The 16,371-nt window shown below is 41.5% G+C and overlaps 1 protein-coding gene across 1 annotated transcript; it reads right to left on the bottom strand.

Moving 5' to 3' along the window:
- Positions 1–689: 689 nt before the first annotated feature.
- CRABP1 (cellular retinoic acid binding protein 1) lies at positions 690–14,070 on the bottom strand. The gene is made up of 4 exons (XM_054642303.2): positions 13,899–14,070; positions 13,261–13,439; positions 10,470–10,583; positions 690–1,014 (listed from the first exon to the last, which is right to left on the bottom strand). The coding sequence occupies exons 1-4, from the start codon at positions 13,966–13,968 to the stop codon at positions 964–966; spliced, it is 414 nt and encodes a 137-aa protein (XP_054498278.1). The 5' UTR covers positions 13,969–14,070; the 3' UTR covers positions 690–963.
- Positions 14,071–16,371: the final 2,301 nt, after the last annotated feature.

Here is a 16,371-nt window from a genome sequence, read left to right as displayed (position 1 = left end):
ACATTAAATGTGGTGGGTTTTTAATTCTTGAACTATGGCCCTGGTTTGTGAAACACTTAGTTGCTCAAAGAATTAAAGGTTGAATCACCAGAAGTGAGAGTTGTAACATGGAGGGGGAATGAAGCCATTGGAAATTCTCTTTGTCACAGGTGAGAAGGTAGGAGAGAAGCAGCATTCCTCAGCTTTATATTTTTATGACCAAAACAAGTAAAGTCTGTCAGATTCTTCTGGCTCTCTGATCAGGCCTGAGGTGCTTGGGTGTGATGACAATGAGTATTAGTCATGATCACAATGTTATTTGTCCTGTAGCAGGAAAGGGGAAAGATCTCACCTTGTCTTGTCTGGTTCAGCTTAACCCCAGTCCCAGCAATCACAGCATACATGAATTATTCCTGAACAGGGAGGAAGAGAGGACAAGAGAGAGAGAGGAGGAAGAAGGAGAGAAGACAGAAAGAAGGAAAGAAGCAGAGCTCTGGGTTCAAGAGAACAGCCTGCAGCTCTTTGAAAGGCCTTGCCATCCACTTGCTCTCCATCCCTTGGTGTTGCCCTAGGAGGTGTTCCCTGAGAGCACAGGACCTGCCAACATCAAGGAAACTCCACACTGACTTCAGCAGAGGGTAAAAAGTGCTTCAGTCCTAACCAAAGCACTGCTGGGTTTTCAATTAAAAACATCCCCAAACCACTGTGAGTTATGCCCAATACGTTTAATAACCGAGGAAACCATAGCAAGTGACAACTACAAAATACAAAGCAGACATGAAAATTGATGGCATAAAAGTGGAGAGGAATAGTGTCTGAAATGAAAACTGAAAGCAAAATACACTTAACAGAGGATCTGGGTTCAGATCTAGCACACATGGTCACATACAACACTGCCTTAGTAACAGCACACACAGATACTCGTTGCACTGGGGGTTTTCACAGTTCTCCACTTCATCCCAGATGACAAGTAAATTGATGCTTTTATTCTCTTACATAAATTCTTGTGCACACAACATCATCAGCACCAAAGGTCTGGAAAAGAAATAAAAATCAATCAAAAGAGATAGAACCAGCAAATATTTAACACCATTTCAAAGTGTTATTTTTACTAAAGTAACTAGTTCCACAGCAGAAATACTTTTTCTTATGTCTTTTGACAGATGAGAGTAAAGAAAGAAATCATTTTGAAAGAGGAATGCAATGTAAATGACCTGTTTTTCAAGGCAGGGTGGATTTTGTCAGAATGATAAATGATGCATAAATTCTCTTTTTCTGTAGTTTCTTGGCATGAATTGATAAATAAACATGAGAAAATAAAGTGAATTTGGAATGTACAGTTGTTATATTTAGAAACAGTTGCGGCACTTTGAACTAGAAATGCTGAGGGTGGAATTCAGATGGCACGTTCCAAAGGTATTCTTTGATATTTGCAGATATAAATCCAAGCAGGCAAATGAAGTCAGTGGAGGAAAGATGAAGAGCAGGAGAATGTACACCTGTAAACAGAGTGCTGCTGCAAGCAGCTGACAGCTCCTCCTGGGATACCAGAGCCCCTCTTCCAGGCTGGAGTGAGGGCAGTGTCAATGACAATCTTCCTTCAGGACACTGTGCCCTTAACCAGTGAGTTTGTTAGCCATGAGAAGGATCTGGAATGCCCTACAGATTATCAGAACATGTAGGCAGGACAGTGATTGTGGGGCTGTCTGAGAAAGCCACCTGAATCCCAAAGTGTTTGTATGTCATTTCAGGTCTGGCAGGCTAAACTTTGAGCAATGAAGCAAGAAGGAGACAATAGGGGCAAGAGTGAGGAAATAGAGACTGCAAAAAACTTCTTCACATTCAGCTATGCAGACAGAAGGTTTTGAGCTCAGCACTAACAAGGTCTCAGTTGGGATGTCTGGCTGTGGTCACTGCCAAGGTCTCACTGAAAAGCATGCATTAAGAACTACCCCAGTGCATTATGAAAATTCAGCTGGGCTATTTGTCTTAATGCTTTCTACACCTGTTTTGGCCAATAATTTGAAAAGACTTGGCTTTAAAACTGACTCTGGCTTATACTTTGTTCACTTTGTTGGGGACACAAGTCTGTTAGTATTTTGGAGATACAGACTTTGTTTTTATGCATATTAATATCATATCAGTGCTTAATATATATTTTTAGATTTTACATTAATACATCTGAAAATGAACATTAAAAGATGTGGGTAGTTCTCTAATGTTCACAGCACCAGCTGCAAATACCCTTATTATGGCTTCCTTCAACATTTCCAAATTATCCACAAAGGCAAAATTATTTCCGCAGGAGTTTTGCCAGAGAGAGGAAGTAAGAGTCAAGACCATCCAGGGCTCAAGGTTTTCTGTGGAGACTGTAAGATCCCTGCAACAGTGATTGTCTTTCACACTCAGGCACTGCTAAGCAGAGGGAGCCTTGGGTGCCCTGCTGCTACTTCAACACAAATCATAAACAGTAGTAAAACAATTCCTGTGTAGTGTTCTTCCAGAGCTGGCACAGCCCCAGTGTGAGAGCTGGAGCTGCACAGCCATGCAGCCACGTCGTGAGGTGGGGATGGATGTCACATCAGTCAATTTAATGAGAAAGGCTGCAGCCAAAACTCATCTAACCTCCCTGACAAATTTATGTCTGCTCTTCCAGGCAAGTTAAGAGAGAAACTCCTTCCCCTAAAGCTAAGCAACAGCAGTTATTCTCAGAACAGCTCAGCAGTTCTATTGAGAAGGAACACTGCAGGGAAGAGTAGATAGAAATAGATGTGATTCATACTGCAAGGGAGCCACCGTAGATCTGAGCTTCTGAAATTGCAGTGCCCAGTTCTAAGATTGTGCTCCTGGGCAGAGCTTGCTCCTAAGACATCAGTGTAGTCTGACTGGCAGCTTCCTTGGAAGATTTACAGGATGGAGTGTGGAAACAAAGACTAAAACTTGTGGAGGAAGAAAAAAGACATAAGACTTTGTGGAAAAGCTCAGTAGTATGGGTGAGTAGCAGCAGCACAGAGAGTCACAGCTCAGCGTGTTTGTGACACAGGACACAGGCTCCTCACTTTGTGCTTCCAGCATCCAGCTCCAGCTAGACTTCTGGACTTCTGAAAATTTCAGGCAAAGGACTACATTCAAATTAGTGTGGACAAAAATGAAGTGCAGAAAATATGGGCATTTTCAGGGAATCCAAATTTTAAAAAATCGGTTGCTACACACAAGGACTCCACAACACACCATTCTCAGAGTCTGTAAAACCACTATAAATTAACACAATAATGTCTTTGAATATGGACTGCAAAGAGATAGAAATAAGGCAAAGCACAGTTACAACATCACTGTGCACTTCTCAAACGACCTAGACATCCTTTCCTTGAAGACCCAGCTTAGGTTATGTGGCCTCTGACCTGTTTCAGGAATAAACTGCATTTTTTAGCACTTGGATTTCATACTTTATACACATTTAGATGATTAACAATGTAATTGAAGCACATAAAGGGCTTTATTATCACAGTAATGTACAGGTTTCAATGTGGACTTTCACAAAAGGTGTTTTCCTATCTTATCATGACTCACTATCATTTGTTCATAAAACTCCACTCAGTGTTACTAAATCAAGCAAGGAGGAATATGTTCAAACTTGCTGCATTCTTTTTCTTGTGGTAACTCACAGAAATGTCTAATGTACAGCTGGGCCCAAGGTCAGGGGAGGATCCAAATCCAAAGGGTGCTATTCCTCCGTTCTTCACAGTTAAATCCTTGTATTCAATGGTAGGATAAAGCAGTTTAGTGTCTATGGTTTTAATTCTAGACTCAAAAGAAGTGATAGTTCCTGTCCCAATAGGCAGACTTTAAAGATTTCCATGACCCAAAGCAGTAGAACTTCCAAATATAAAGAGAATGAGCAATCCTGGCTATTTGGTCTTGTAGTTTCATCAGAGCAACTGAAAAAAGTGCAATGCTACTAAAATGTAATTCAGCTGTAACAGGAAGATGCAGGATTTTCAAACACCACCTTCTCATCAGCTTGGAAAGGTCCCACTTATCTCATAAAATGCTACAAGGCAAGGCTTCTATCTAAATCTAAAATAGGATTTTAAATGTGCAATGACTGCAAATTACAGAATTGTTTTCTTCACTTAGCTTGTCATAATCTGTAGCTAAGAGTCCAAAAGCACACTGCAAACAAAGCCCTGTGCAGGGGATAATCCAATAAATTGACCTCTCTCAGTTCACTCAAAATCTGATGACCACTGACATCATGAGAGATTAAAAGAGAATTACAGGGCAGTAATATATTTCTGTAGGAGCAAATCTCCTTTTTGAAGGCCTTCTTTATAAATATTTGCTGAGGACGCTTTGTGGTAAGTGGAGCACACAGTATAAGGAAGAGTGTCTTTGAAACAATCACCTGGGAAAGATCACTTCTGTCAGTGTATGCAAAAATCCCTTTATCTGCTCATGACTGGTCAAAATGCAGAGGCAACTTACAAAAGGAAGACAGAATCCATCAGCAAACTGATGGAGAAAAGAAGGTATTACTTAAATGAGTCCTCAGAAAAGGCTTTGTCCATGTGCACACTTCCATGTTATCTAAAATAAAGATATAAATCTACACAACAAAGGCATGTTGCCTATTTCCATTCTCCTCCTGACTCCCACAAAATTTTAGGAAAGAGGTTGATCCTTACAAGGCCATAGTCACTGAATGTGCGGCCCCCACTTTCAAACTTGTCTACTAATAGCAAATCACCCAATTCAAAACCTCATGTTCCTCAGGATATCAATTGATAGCACCATGCAGAATTAGGCAATTTCTCAAGGGGCCTAAATGTCAATATTTGTGTTTGAGCACTGCTATATTATACAGCAAATGAATGACACAGATCTGAGACAATGGTATCTCCCAGGTGTAGCTGAAAGCCAGGGCACAGAGATCATCTAAGCTACAAGTGATATTACAAAAGGATGCATTCAGGATCGGGTGCAGCCAAAATGCAAAGGGCTTTGGCTTCTTTTTTTGTTTGGGATGTGATCCAGACAGGGCTGTAGTAATGAGCAGGGGCTGTAGATCCCTAAGCCCCCTTGTAAATCTGCTCATGGCAAAGAGTAAATTAAAGCATTAGGCCCATGCAACACACATGCACGCATTAATACAGGTTTCTGAACTTCTGTCAAGGCTGCTCTAATGGGAACAGCAGCAACCCCCTCATTCTGAGCTTGATATGACTAGACCCTTCTTTTGAGAATTGCTTTTATTTAAGATCACTCTCCAAAAGTTATGGAAAAGTTAAACACTTAAGTAGTTTAACATAGTTTGATACAAGGCTTAGGCACATCACACATTTCACCATTCCGCTGCAAAATCTCTTTCCAAATCTGCATTGACCCTTCTCACATACTATTAAATTTCAGAAGGCAGCAAAATAATTTTAAAAATGTTTGCTCGCTCATCTAGGCTCCACAGTTCACTAGTTTTAATCAACGGTGGCAGGATTTTCCTGAGGAGGGAATGTAGAATAGAAACCATGCTTGAACCCCCACCAATGTTCTGATCTTTGACCCTTGCTACAATTGATTCTGAGAACCCCTGTGTGATAGGTGAACTGTGTAAAATGTGCTCAGAGGCTGTTTTTAAAGCCCCTCTTCAGTAATCATCCACTTTAGAACATTTGTGTGTTACAAATTAAACTTAAATCGATAGAGGCACGAGCAGCTGTGAAAGCGGCAATGCACCTAAGGTTTGAATATAAATGTATCTCATTTGAATAGCTGATATTTGTAAGCAGTATCCTTCAACTTTGCAAAGAGCAGATCTTTTGTTCTGCTGACTTACATAAGTGATTGATAGCTCATTAATGTCCCTGACAAAAACACACAGCCACAACAAAAACATTGTGAGTATAATAAAGGGAAGAAAAGGCACTTCATTCCAGGCCATAATTTTCAAACAAATAAAAGAAATATATATTTTTTGTGTTATATTCCGATCTTGATTGCTCAAATGCTAATCCAAGTATAGTTTATGAATGTAGAGTTGTAAATACAGATATCCTGATTCTGTGTATGCATTACAATCCCAAAGTACAATACAATATAAAGATGCAGTCAAGACAAATAAATGTGGACTTCGGTGGGGAACTACCCTTTCCACCCTCCCTTGCTTGCACATTCCATGTAATTCTTATCTACATTGTTCAGTAATTTTAAAAGTGCAGAGCTGAAATCCCAGCAAGTGCATCAGATGAGATTTGAATAAACAGCTCTGATAAAAGATGTTGCAGTGTTCTAGTTTTAGATCAATGTTCTAGTTTTCAGACCATCTTTTTAGAATGCAGAACTTGATCCTCCCCTTCCTTGGCTGAAAGAATTTTTTTTCTAACAGGACTTCAGGCCTACATCTGTCATTGTATGAGCCCAATACTATTTATCTACTAATATGAGCCATTTTATTCTCCATGCTGCAAGGAGCTAAGGAGAACTGAAGGCAACTGAAGGCAAAGAAAACCTTTGCTAACTAAATAGTGTGTTCTCAGCATCTGTGTACCAGAGGATATGATGTGACTTGCAAGACCATCATTTTACTCCAAGGAAATATCTTTGAAGAACAAGGAATTCTTCTGCCAGGATGCAAGAAAGATTGATAATTATAGAGTAATATGGTTTCTATTTTAGCTCTGTGGTAGTCATGGCACTTAAACACTGATTTTTTTTTTATATGGGCTAATAAATGCATTTTATTTAATAATGCTGTGTTGGAGAGAAAAATATAGTCTTACACTAGGAAAATACTATAATCAAATAGATCCCCTAAGCAATGCAGCATTTTAGATCAAAATTATGTGGCAAAGATCCAACATTTATGGAGCCAATACTAACACAGTAAAACTAATTTCTTACCCCCTGCCTGTCACCCCCAGCCTTTCTTCAAATCATGCTTAAGTCTATCACAGTTTACATTCTTTCTTGAAACTTCTTTCAAACTGGGTAAGACTTTCCTTGATTTCTTCTGCAACTGCATCTAATAGAGAATAAGGAGTCTCAAGACTTCTTGAAAGAATTTTTTGGATAGAGAAACAGAAGCAGAGCCTTACTGAAGCACATCAGAGAGAGCAAATGAACAGATAACATTTCTTACGTAAGCAGGGAGATTTGAGAAGTGTGAAGATGGGAATTGTTAAATATTTGAAGCAATATGGACAGCAAAAGTGAATGAGAATTAACTTCAGGTCCTAAAGATCCCTAAGAAAGCTCTGAGGGTGGGAGAAGAAATTTTGAAGATTTGAGAAGTGTGAAGACGGGAATTGTTAAATATTTGAAGCAATATGGACAGCAAAAGTGAATGAGAATTAATTTCAGGTCCTAAAGATCCCTAAGAAAGCTCTGAGGGTGGGAGAAGAAAGAAATCAATTTAAGTTTCATCTGTAACACACAAACATTTTAAAGTGGTTGATGACTGACGAAGGGTTTTAAAAGAACAAGAATACAGAGATCTCTTCTTCTCATTGCAATCTTGGTTTTGAAGAAGTAAGATATAAGTGGGGGTTTGCAGACTCAGATCCAAGGAAATTTGATCTCAAGCATAAAATAAAATAATCTAATGTTGAATCTTTGTTCACTGGAGTGATGAAAAACCCAAACATAGTGGATGGGCACGAGATCAATAGAGACCCTCACTAAGGGCTCTTATTCTTACCTTGTTCCCTTTTATAGCTGCTGAAAACACCTCAGCCAATCCCTTCAAATAGTTTCCCTTCTAAAGCCCAATTCTCTGAAGGAATGTTCTGGGGCTTTAAAATGAGGGACCACAGACAAGAAAATGTAGCTTCTCCTCTTCTGTCTCTCTCCAACCAGTAGAACCTTTTGTTGCCTCCCAGAAGGTTTAATTTTCACCTTTTTTTATCTTTTCTTTTTTTTTTTTTCCCCCAGAAGGGCCATTTCAGCTTCTGCAAAGGACCAGAGGTCTCACACCACCATTACTCCCAGAAACACCTCATTACTGAGTTTTCAGTTGTCAGATCTTGAACGTCAACCCAGATATTTAAAAGATCTGTGCATTCAGTCCCATCAAATGCCATGAGGGCTTGAAAATGCTTGTCCTGAGGATGAATTATTGTCATAATACTTTATAAAGCAAAAGAGGTCACTATGCTCAAAGAGGTAGGAGAATGAAACTGTGTATCATATTGAATAGCGAAAGTGAAGAGAGAATGATCTGGATCACTTGGAAACAAATACCAAATTTTCATAATGGCCACAGTAAAATCACACATTACAACCAATGAATGTAATTCCAGCTCGCCTGAGATGGGAAGGGGATCAGTCTGGGGAAATGGAAACCAGAAAAGAGTTAACAAAGCCCTTGCAAATAAATCAGGACCATTTTAGATAGGAGTAAGGAGAGGAAATCACTGTAACATCAGGTGCTAGATTGCTAGCAGAACAGTACATACCATTTGGGTTTTCTTAGTTTAGGAGGGAAATGTGTAAATTGGACAGGCTTAAAAAGCACTCAAATAATGATTCAATGAAAGCTTTCTTTACATTGAAGGACTCGAAGTCTTCCAGTGGTTTAGCTTCACAACCACAAAGTTCTTCTGAGAGGTGGCTTGATCAGTGGTGTTAAGAGAAGTATTTGCAATTACAAATTCTAGGCATATTATTTAGGTTCTTTTATACACAATATGCAATGACTGGAAGTTGTATCTACACATACACAGATTAAAAGAAATATGTATATTCTAATGGTAAGGAAATTAACCAGGAAACCAACATATTGAAAGTTCTGAGTTCCTATAAAAGGAAATATTTTTATAAGAAGCAAGTTGTTCTAATTTATATCCTAATTGGAAAAATAATTAATTCACAAAAGTTCAACAGACTGTATTTAACAAGAAAAAAGGTTAGATGGCTTTAAACCTTTGAATCCCTCTGGTTTCTTATCCAGGTTCATTATTCCTCCCCAGCAGGGTAAGTTCACATTGCTGCTAGCAGGAGGCAATTGTATTATGAGCGGCTTTCTTGCTTTGCTCGGAGCAGTGCACCTTATTTAACAGCTGCCTCTTCAGCTTGTTGCTTAAATAATAAACTACAGAAATGTATTGTTAGAAAGCTGGAAAAGTTCTAGGAATAACTTTTAGTTAGAGAATATATTTTGTCCACTGCATTTCATCTAAAGATGCAAAGAAGAGATCAAAGTACTTCGCCTCCTAAAGTTTTGTGATAAAATAAAGCATTCCAGTGGTTGAGTCAGAAGAAATTATGCAGCACTGGAGTACTCATTCATTAGAAACCAGTGTGATTTCACTAACAGCACACGTCCTCATGTGGGTGAACAGTTCCAAGATGTCTGGAATAATATTAACACCTTAGAAGCTTTGTGTTTATGCTTGGTTAGGTTTGGGTCCTGTTTTTGTTTCAGATACAATCTTAAAAACAGAACTCCATCTGCTTTAGAGAAATACTTGGAAGGCTGTTTGTTTTTTAAAGTGCAGAGTTTTAGTTAGTGTGATAGTTAGAAATAAAACCTCCCTGCTTTGATGTTTTCTTACCCACCACTCCAGGAGCCTGTCTTCCATGTCCAAACTGATGAGGCATAACAGTCTAATCAACTATTTATCCAGAATTCACTAGTTAGAACGTGTGCAATAAAATGATTCTGAACTCGAGCTGAACTGTGCTACTGGGTCTTTACTCAGATGTGGATACTGGTAAATTAATCTGGAGTGACTGCTGAGGAAAGGTGCAGCAAAGAGGACTCGAACAGAAGTTAGAGTATTAATTAAATTAACAAATTTGAATAAACAAACCGTGTGTGACTGAGGTGGGCACGGCCAGGCGGTTGCAGAGGTGCTGCTCTGAATGCCCACGGTCACCCTGGTGCCAGATGGAAGCTTACACACCACTGGGGGGATATTGGCTGACAGCAAATGTGCAAATCTCTATTTCTAAGAAACCCATGAAGGTGATTCTCAATCTGACTCAGATCAGGGAAGTGGGGAAGATGGCAGAGATATGGGAGGAAATGACATATTTTTCATGAACAGGAGGGATTAGAGCATACTAACAACATCCATATCTTTCCTGCTATATGCCATGTGACCATAGATAAGAAGAAGTATTATGCACATGCCTAAAAAGAAGATTCTCCAGAAATGAGGTCAAATGCCTTGATCTCACTTTCACCAGAGAAAATATGCAATAAATCAAGCAAATTCTTTGATGATGTTGTGAATTTACAGAGCAGAAGTGGCCAACTTGTGATTATTCTACCAGTACTAGTATGGTGAAAGTTTTAAAAATCAAATGCAAGTCAGAACATGCATATATATCCAAGAAAGGGGAAAAAAAGCAATGTATTAATTGTAAGGTAGAGGATTATAACAATGGTAGTCTTCCAGATGGATTTAAGTAAGGAAAAATAATAACTCATACTATATGGTAACAAAAAAACCTGATAATATGGTGCACATATTGAGGGAGTTCAAGGTTCTTACCAAAATCAGTTCATCATTAGCTAATTCTCTAGTCCAGTATGTTTTGGGACCTTCTCCCTCAATAAGAGTTTGTTTGCAGTAGATCTTGTTTTCATTCTCCCAAGTGGCCAAACTCTGCAGGCAAGAAAACCATTAGGAAATACATTAATTATATTCCCCAGCAGCATGAGACAGAAACAACAATGAGCAGTAGTGAGAATAATTGCTCCACTAAAGGAGCAACACATAGATAGTCAAAGGCAGAGGAAAAAAAGTAATCAGTGGAAAGTGGTGAAATAAAAATTAAGGTGTGATGGGGCATTTTGGAAAGAGGAATATATTAGTAACAAAGTAATTGCAAATGTGTCTTTTCAGTGTGAAGACACTGAGTTTCCATCAAATGCTTGATGTTGGAAAGTGTAATTTAGGAGCATGCAAATGCAGCGTCTACATTCCCAATCATCTTTGTAAAAATGATTTGATCTGACATGTTATTTATCACTACAGAGTCCCCTAAGAGTAAAAGCATAAACAATTGTATATATCAAGTTGTAGTCATAAATAATGCAGTATTTGTCACTTACAATCTTTCCTGCTCTATGGCACTGTGCCAAGTTAACTGTGTATTAAACATATTGAGCTAACAAACTAGAATAAATCACAGCTAAATTTTAAAAAATGTTGTCAGAATTCAAGTGTTTGTGACATTACTTTTTTAAGGTTGTGAGTCTGAGGATTGAAAAACCCTTGGGCATTTTTCAAAGCATTTGAATAACAACTCTGAAACCACTGAAAAATAAAAGACCCCAAAATGACATGATTTTGTTAAACTTTCACAAACAGGCAAGCCCTGACTGTTGCTTTTCACTTGAGCACTGAACTCCACAGTGCAATGGAACAGCTGTGCAGAAGGATGCCCTGTAATAAATGTTCAAGTAATCACTTTATAACTACACAGGGGAGACATTTATTAGTCTGTGATTATATACATCTACATATACACGTGTGCGTATCTATGCCTAAATTCAAGTTAACACTTCCCAGGCTTTCCAAGGGAAAAACCCTTTACTTTGATTAAAAATTAGCTGTTTACTTTTTAAATATTTTTCAAAACAATAGATTTTATAAAGCAACAAGCCATCTCAAATGGCACTTATAGAAGCTGTGCCTTGAAGTACAACCATATATGATGCCGTCTTTGTCTGCACAAACAATGGATCAAGTTAGTTGGCAGTACAGAACCCTCCACCCCATAAAGTATATCAAAATCTATCACCAGTCAGCATTTTTGCCAGATACTGCAAACTACATTCTGGAGTATTATTTTATTATCTGTCAGTTTCTGCTCTGTGGCCACATCTTGGTTATATACACCCAGCAGTACAACTTGTTCCTGAGAGTGGACTATAAATAATTTCACAACACATGGAAAAAATTTACTTCTTCACAAAACCCATTTCTTTCAGGTTTTTCCAACTTTCATAGCTTACAGCCTCATTATTTTTTTCCATCTTCAGCAATAAATCCTCCTCTAGAAAGCGGGTCACATTTATTGTGTATGCATTATGTATGAAGACACTTTTGTCGAACAAGATAAATTAACAAAGCCTGCAACATTTCCTGGACAAACTGTTAAATATATGATAGCTCATCCTAGAGAGCAAGTGGATGTTCTAAATATTCACTGATTCCCAGAATCTGCTTCTTGTTTCATAAGTTTATGTTGACACAATTCCACTGAAGACAGTAAGCTCTGAATTTTTAGTGATAAAGACGGTCTCAAAAGCTGACCCAAGAATTAGGAGGGATCATGTTTTGGAAAGTAGATTATTTTACCAACACTGGATACTTTTGAAACTGGATCCTCATTTGAGACTACCTTCTGATAATATTTATTTGTACTTCTTTTATAAGAGTTTTATGTACACTTATACATACTCCTTTATAATTATGAGAGTAAACTGTCTGAAGAAAGCATAACTAACCCATGCCTTCAATAATGGTTTTCAAAGGGCAGCTATGACCACAGCCCAGCTCCCCAAATCTCAGATCCCACATATCTACACCAGCAAGAACCTGGTGTCAGATGCTGCCGACTTAAATCCCCCTCCACAGCCACAGAAGTGGTTACAGAGGTAGAGGAGCAGGGTCTCACACACAGAATCAAGCCCAAAACACTCCAGGGAATGCATCTAATCCACTTCTGCCCAAGAAGATGGTGTGACTCTGTCTGGTGTAACACTGAGAGGCCTGTCTTACACTGTTAAAGAGTTATCTATCAGTAAACTGGACATATGCATGTGGCAAGAGTGTGAAAGAGAATTTCAACCCCAACCAACCAAGGACCAACTCTCAAGTGGTCCTGCTTGAGAACTCATCTGATTCAATCGAAGACAAAAGCTATGTCAGATTTGTGCACTAAATCCTGACTCTTGAGGTCTCTCTTGCTCCACCATTTCCCATGTTTGTGTCAGGGACAGAAGCTGGGGAGAGCTTTCACTGCAGCTCAGGTCTTCAGGGGAGAGGAAAGCAAAAAGAGAACTAAACCCTGACAAGCTGGAAACCAGATACCTGAACTCTGCTTTCAGGACCTTTCATGTCCTGTTGTCTTGAGATTTCAGTTTTATCCCAAAAGAGGGACAAGGGAAGTGGTGACCATCAAGAACCCCCAAGAGTGCTTCAAGAAGAGGGTGGAGGGCAGCAATGCCACTGTCCGGGCACACGAGCGGCAGATGTGTTTGTCCCATCTAAAAAGAACCTGGTAACACACACCCCCCCCACACACATGCACATGCCCCAGCTCTCCTCCTACCCTGCACTTCCGTCCATCCACCGTCTCCTCCTCAAAGCTCTCCCCGATTTTGAAGTTGATCTCAGTGGTGCGGACAGTAGTGGAAGTTTTGATGTAGAACTGGTCCCCGTCCTGGCGGATCTCCACATGGGGTTTGGAGGCGGCTGCCACCGCCACTTTCCTGAGCATGGCATTGACACCTGGGCGAAGCGGGGAGGAAACAGCTTGAAGTCGCCAGCGGTGCCCTGGACCGACCTCGCCCAGCATCATACAGATCAGGGAGCGGGGCGAGCGGCCGGGGCACCGCGCGTAGCCCCCGCCACAGCTGCGGCGCTGGGCAGCGGCGGCGCTCGGGCAGGCTCCGCACGGCCGGCGGCACACGCGGGCTCTCGCAGCGATCCCCGCGGCAGAACGCCGGGCCAGCGGCAGCCCAGCTCCTCGGGCAGGACCGCCGGCGAGGCGGGGACCGCTCCGTGCCTCGACCGCCCCTTCCCGGGCAGGGCTCTGAGCCATGCCCCGCACCGGCGGGAGACTCTCCTGCCCGCGGCCGACGCGCGGAGCTCTCCCGGAGACACCGGGCACCGGAGCGCGGCCGCAGCTGCCGCCCCGTGTCCCCTCCCGCGGGACACGGCCCGCTGCCCGGCTCCCCCGCCACTCACCCAGCGCCTTGAGCAGCTCGTCGAAATTCTCGCTGCTCTTCATCTTCCAAGTGCCGGCGAAGTTGGGCATGGCGGGTCGGGCGCTGCGGAGGGCGGCGGGGACGCGGCGCTGCTGCTCGCTCTCCGGCTCAGGCACCTTGTGAGTGGGGCGGACCGCGGCGGCAGCGGCAGGGAGAGCCGGGCACACCCACCCGGCCCCCCACCCCTTCCCTCGGGCCAGCATCACACCGCCAGAGAGCCGGCCCCCTCCCAGTCATGGCCATCCATCCATCCATCCATCCATCCATCCATCCATCCATCCATCCATCCATCCATCCATCCGTCCTTCCTTGCCCTCTCCATCCATCACCGTTTGCCGCCTGCCTTGCAGGCTCCACAGCTGCCCCTCCTAGGGCTGCCCAAGAACGAGAGCCCGATTGCCACTTGTGCGACAAATGAGGTGGACAGCGAGGACCTGATGAAAAGCCCCAGAAGCAGGCAGGGAAGGCCGAGGGCTATCCAGCCAGGCGCCGGTCTCTCCAGGCTCACCTGGGCTGAGCCCAGCACGGCAGGGCCGAGGCACAGCGCCCATCACACCTCACCGAGCCCTGCACGCACGGCCCTTCCCGCTGCCAGCCTGCCCCCTGCACTGCTCACTGCGACAGCCAGCGGGTCCGAGGGGTGGCAGGGAGCAGAACACGTTCCAGGACAGGGAACTGCTGTAAGGAAGCTGTCACTGCCCTGAGCCGAGCCTTCCCTTCGAGAAGGGTGAAGGACAAAGAGATACACAGCACCTAAAGCACTTCCCCACTTCCTTAAATCAGCACCAGTGTGCTGAAGATTAGAGTGCTGTTCTGAGCCTTTCCATGACCATTTCCATTGTCTTTGCTTTGAATCCCTCAGTTTCAGGTCAAAGATGCTAGATTAAAGTTCCTTATCGCAGCTGATTTATCCACATGATAAAATGGAACAGAATTTGACAGGTTAAGGCATATGGAGTTTTTCTGCTGCTATTGTGCATAAGGAAATAGTCAAAACATTCAGAGGCCTGTGATTTCCCACACAGAACAGAGCCAGATGTATTTTAATTATAGGAAAACCTTTGCTGAACAAACTTCACGGTACATTCACAATCATTCTTCACTTGTTAGATTCTGTAAAATGAACACACGAAGGTTACTTGAATTATGTATAAAATGTGTTTGCTCCTGGAAAATTAATAGTTCTGGGAGTTACTTTAGTATGTTAGGCAGGATTCTATATATGCTGAAATTTGCTCTCATTTTTTATTCCAGGAAGAATTTCACCTGAGTAAGAACCATAGAGCAGAACCAAGTATTTGTCTGTTGATTGTCACTCTTTTTCTACTGATTTTTGTTTCTGCCTTTCCAGTAGAACACCCTGGAGACCTGGCATAGCTCTTTAACGGAAATATTTTAATGAAAAATCTGGGTTTTTTCCAGGAAATGAACATTTCAGAGAGGAATATATGTTTTCAATAACAGGGTTTGTCTAAAAAGAGAAACAGAGCAATACAAACCCAAAACAAAAACCAGAGCACAAAGCATCCTTCAGTTGTTTTCGTAAATGACAATAAATTCATCTCCATCTGAAATACTTTGTTTAAAATTTCAGATCCCCTCAAAGAAAAACACTTCTGAAAAAAAGAAAGACACACAAACAATTTCCTATTGCAAGTAGGTTTAAGATTTCAAATGTAAGGCTGCAGGCCCAACAAACACATACACTGAAGAACAAACACTGAAGAAAAACCCTGCTCAGACCCTCAGTTTCAACTTCCCAACTGCACAACTGAAAACATGCTACATGCTTTGCTTCCAGAATCCTGCAGAATGTGCATTCCTGGAGCCCAGGGGAAGTGTTATGGCTCACTCTTTGCAGGACAAAGTCCTTAGCTACCTATGACAATGAGTATGAGCAGCAGAAACCAGATGGGAACTCCTATCTCTACATGAGAAAATAAATCGGCTCAGAAGATTTTAAGGAAGGACAATTTCTTGTTTAAAGGAAATCAAACAAATCTTTTGTTTGCTTACCTGCTGCTACAAACAGGAACTATTCCAGAAGATGTGACCTAAGAGAGTGTCTCTAAGATGCAGGACACACATTCTAGGTGTTGCACTGTGGCCACTGTTCCATCAGGACCAAGAGGGAGCCTTCAAAATACCCTTGATGGATCAGGCTGGAAAGGAAGAACTGCCTTCAGTCAATAAAGGCTCTATTCTGCAATGGCAACACATGGAGCTATTTATCCTAAATATAGAGATATTAAATTACATTTTTATTTATGTTACAATCTTACCTAAATACCATGAGCACTGCTCTACCTAAACACAATACAGTTTCTAAGACAAAAGCCCACTCTAGAGTGTCTAACTGCCTCTCTGTGGCAATGTGTACACATTCAGACCTTATTCATACAGAGAGCAGTTTCCTTCCAGCACTGTGTAATGCAGACTTAGCAACTCTTCAG

The sequence above is a fragment of the Agelaius phoeniceus genome, chromosome 13 (genome assembly GCF_051311805.1).
Source record: "Agelaius phoeniceus isolate bAgePho1 chromosome 13, bAgePho1.hap1, whole genome shotgun sequence".
Lineage (NCBI taxonomy): Eukaryota > Metazoa > Chordata > Aves > Passeriformes > Icteridae > Agelaius > Agelaius phoeniceus.
The sequence above is the reverse complement of the archived record's forward strand: the minus strand, read 5'-3'. Positions and strand labels throughout refer to the sequence as shown.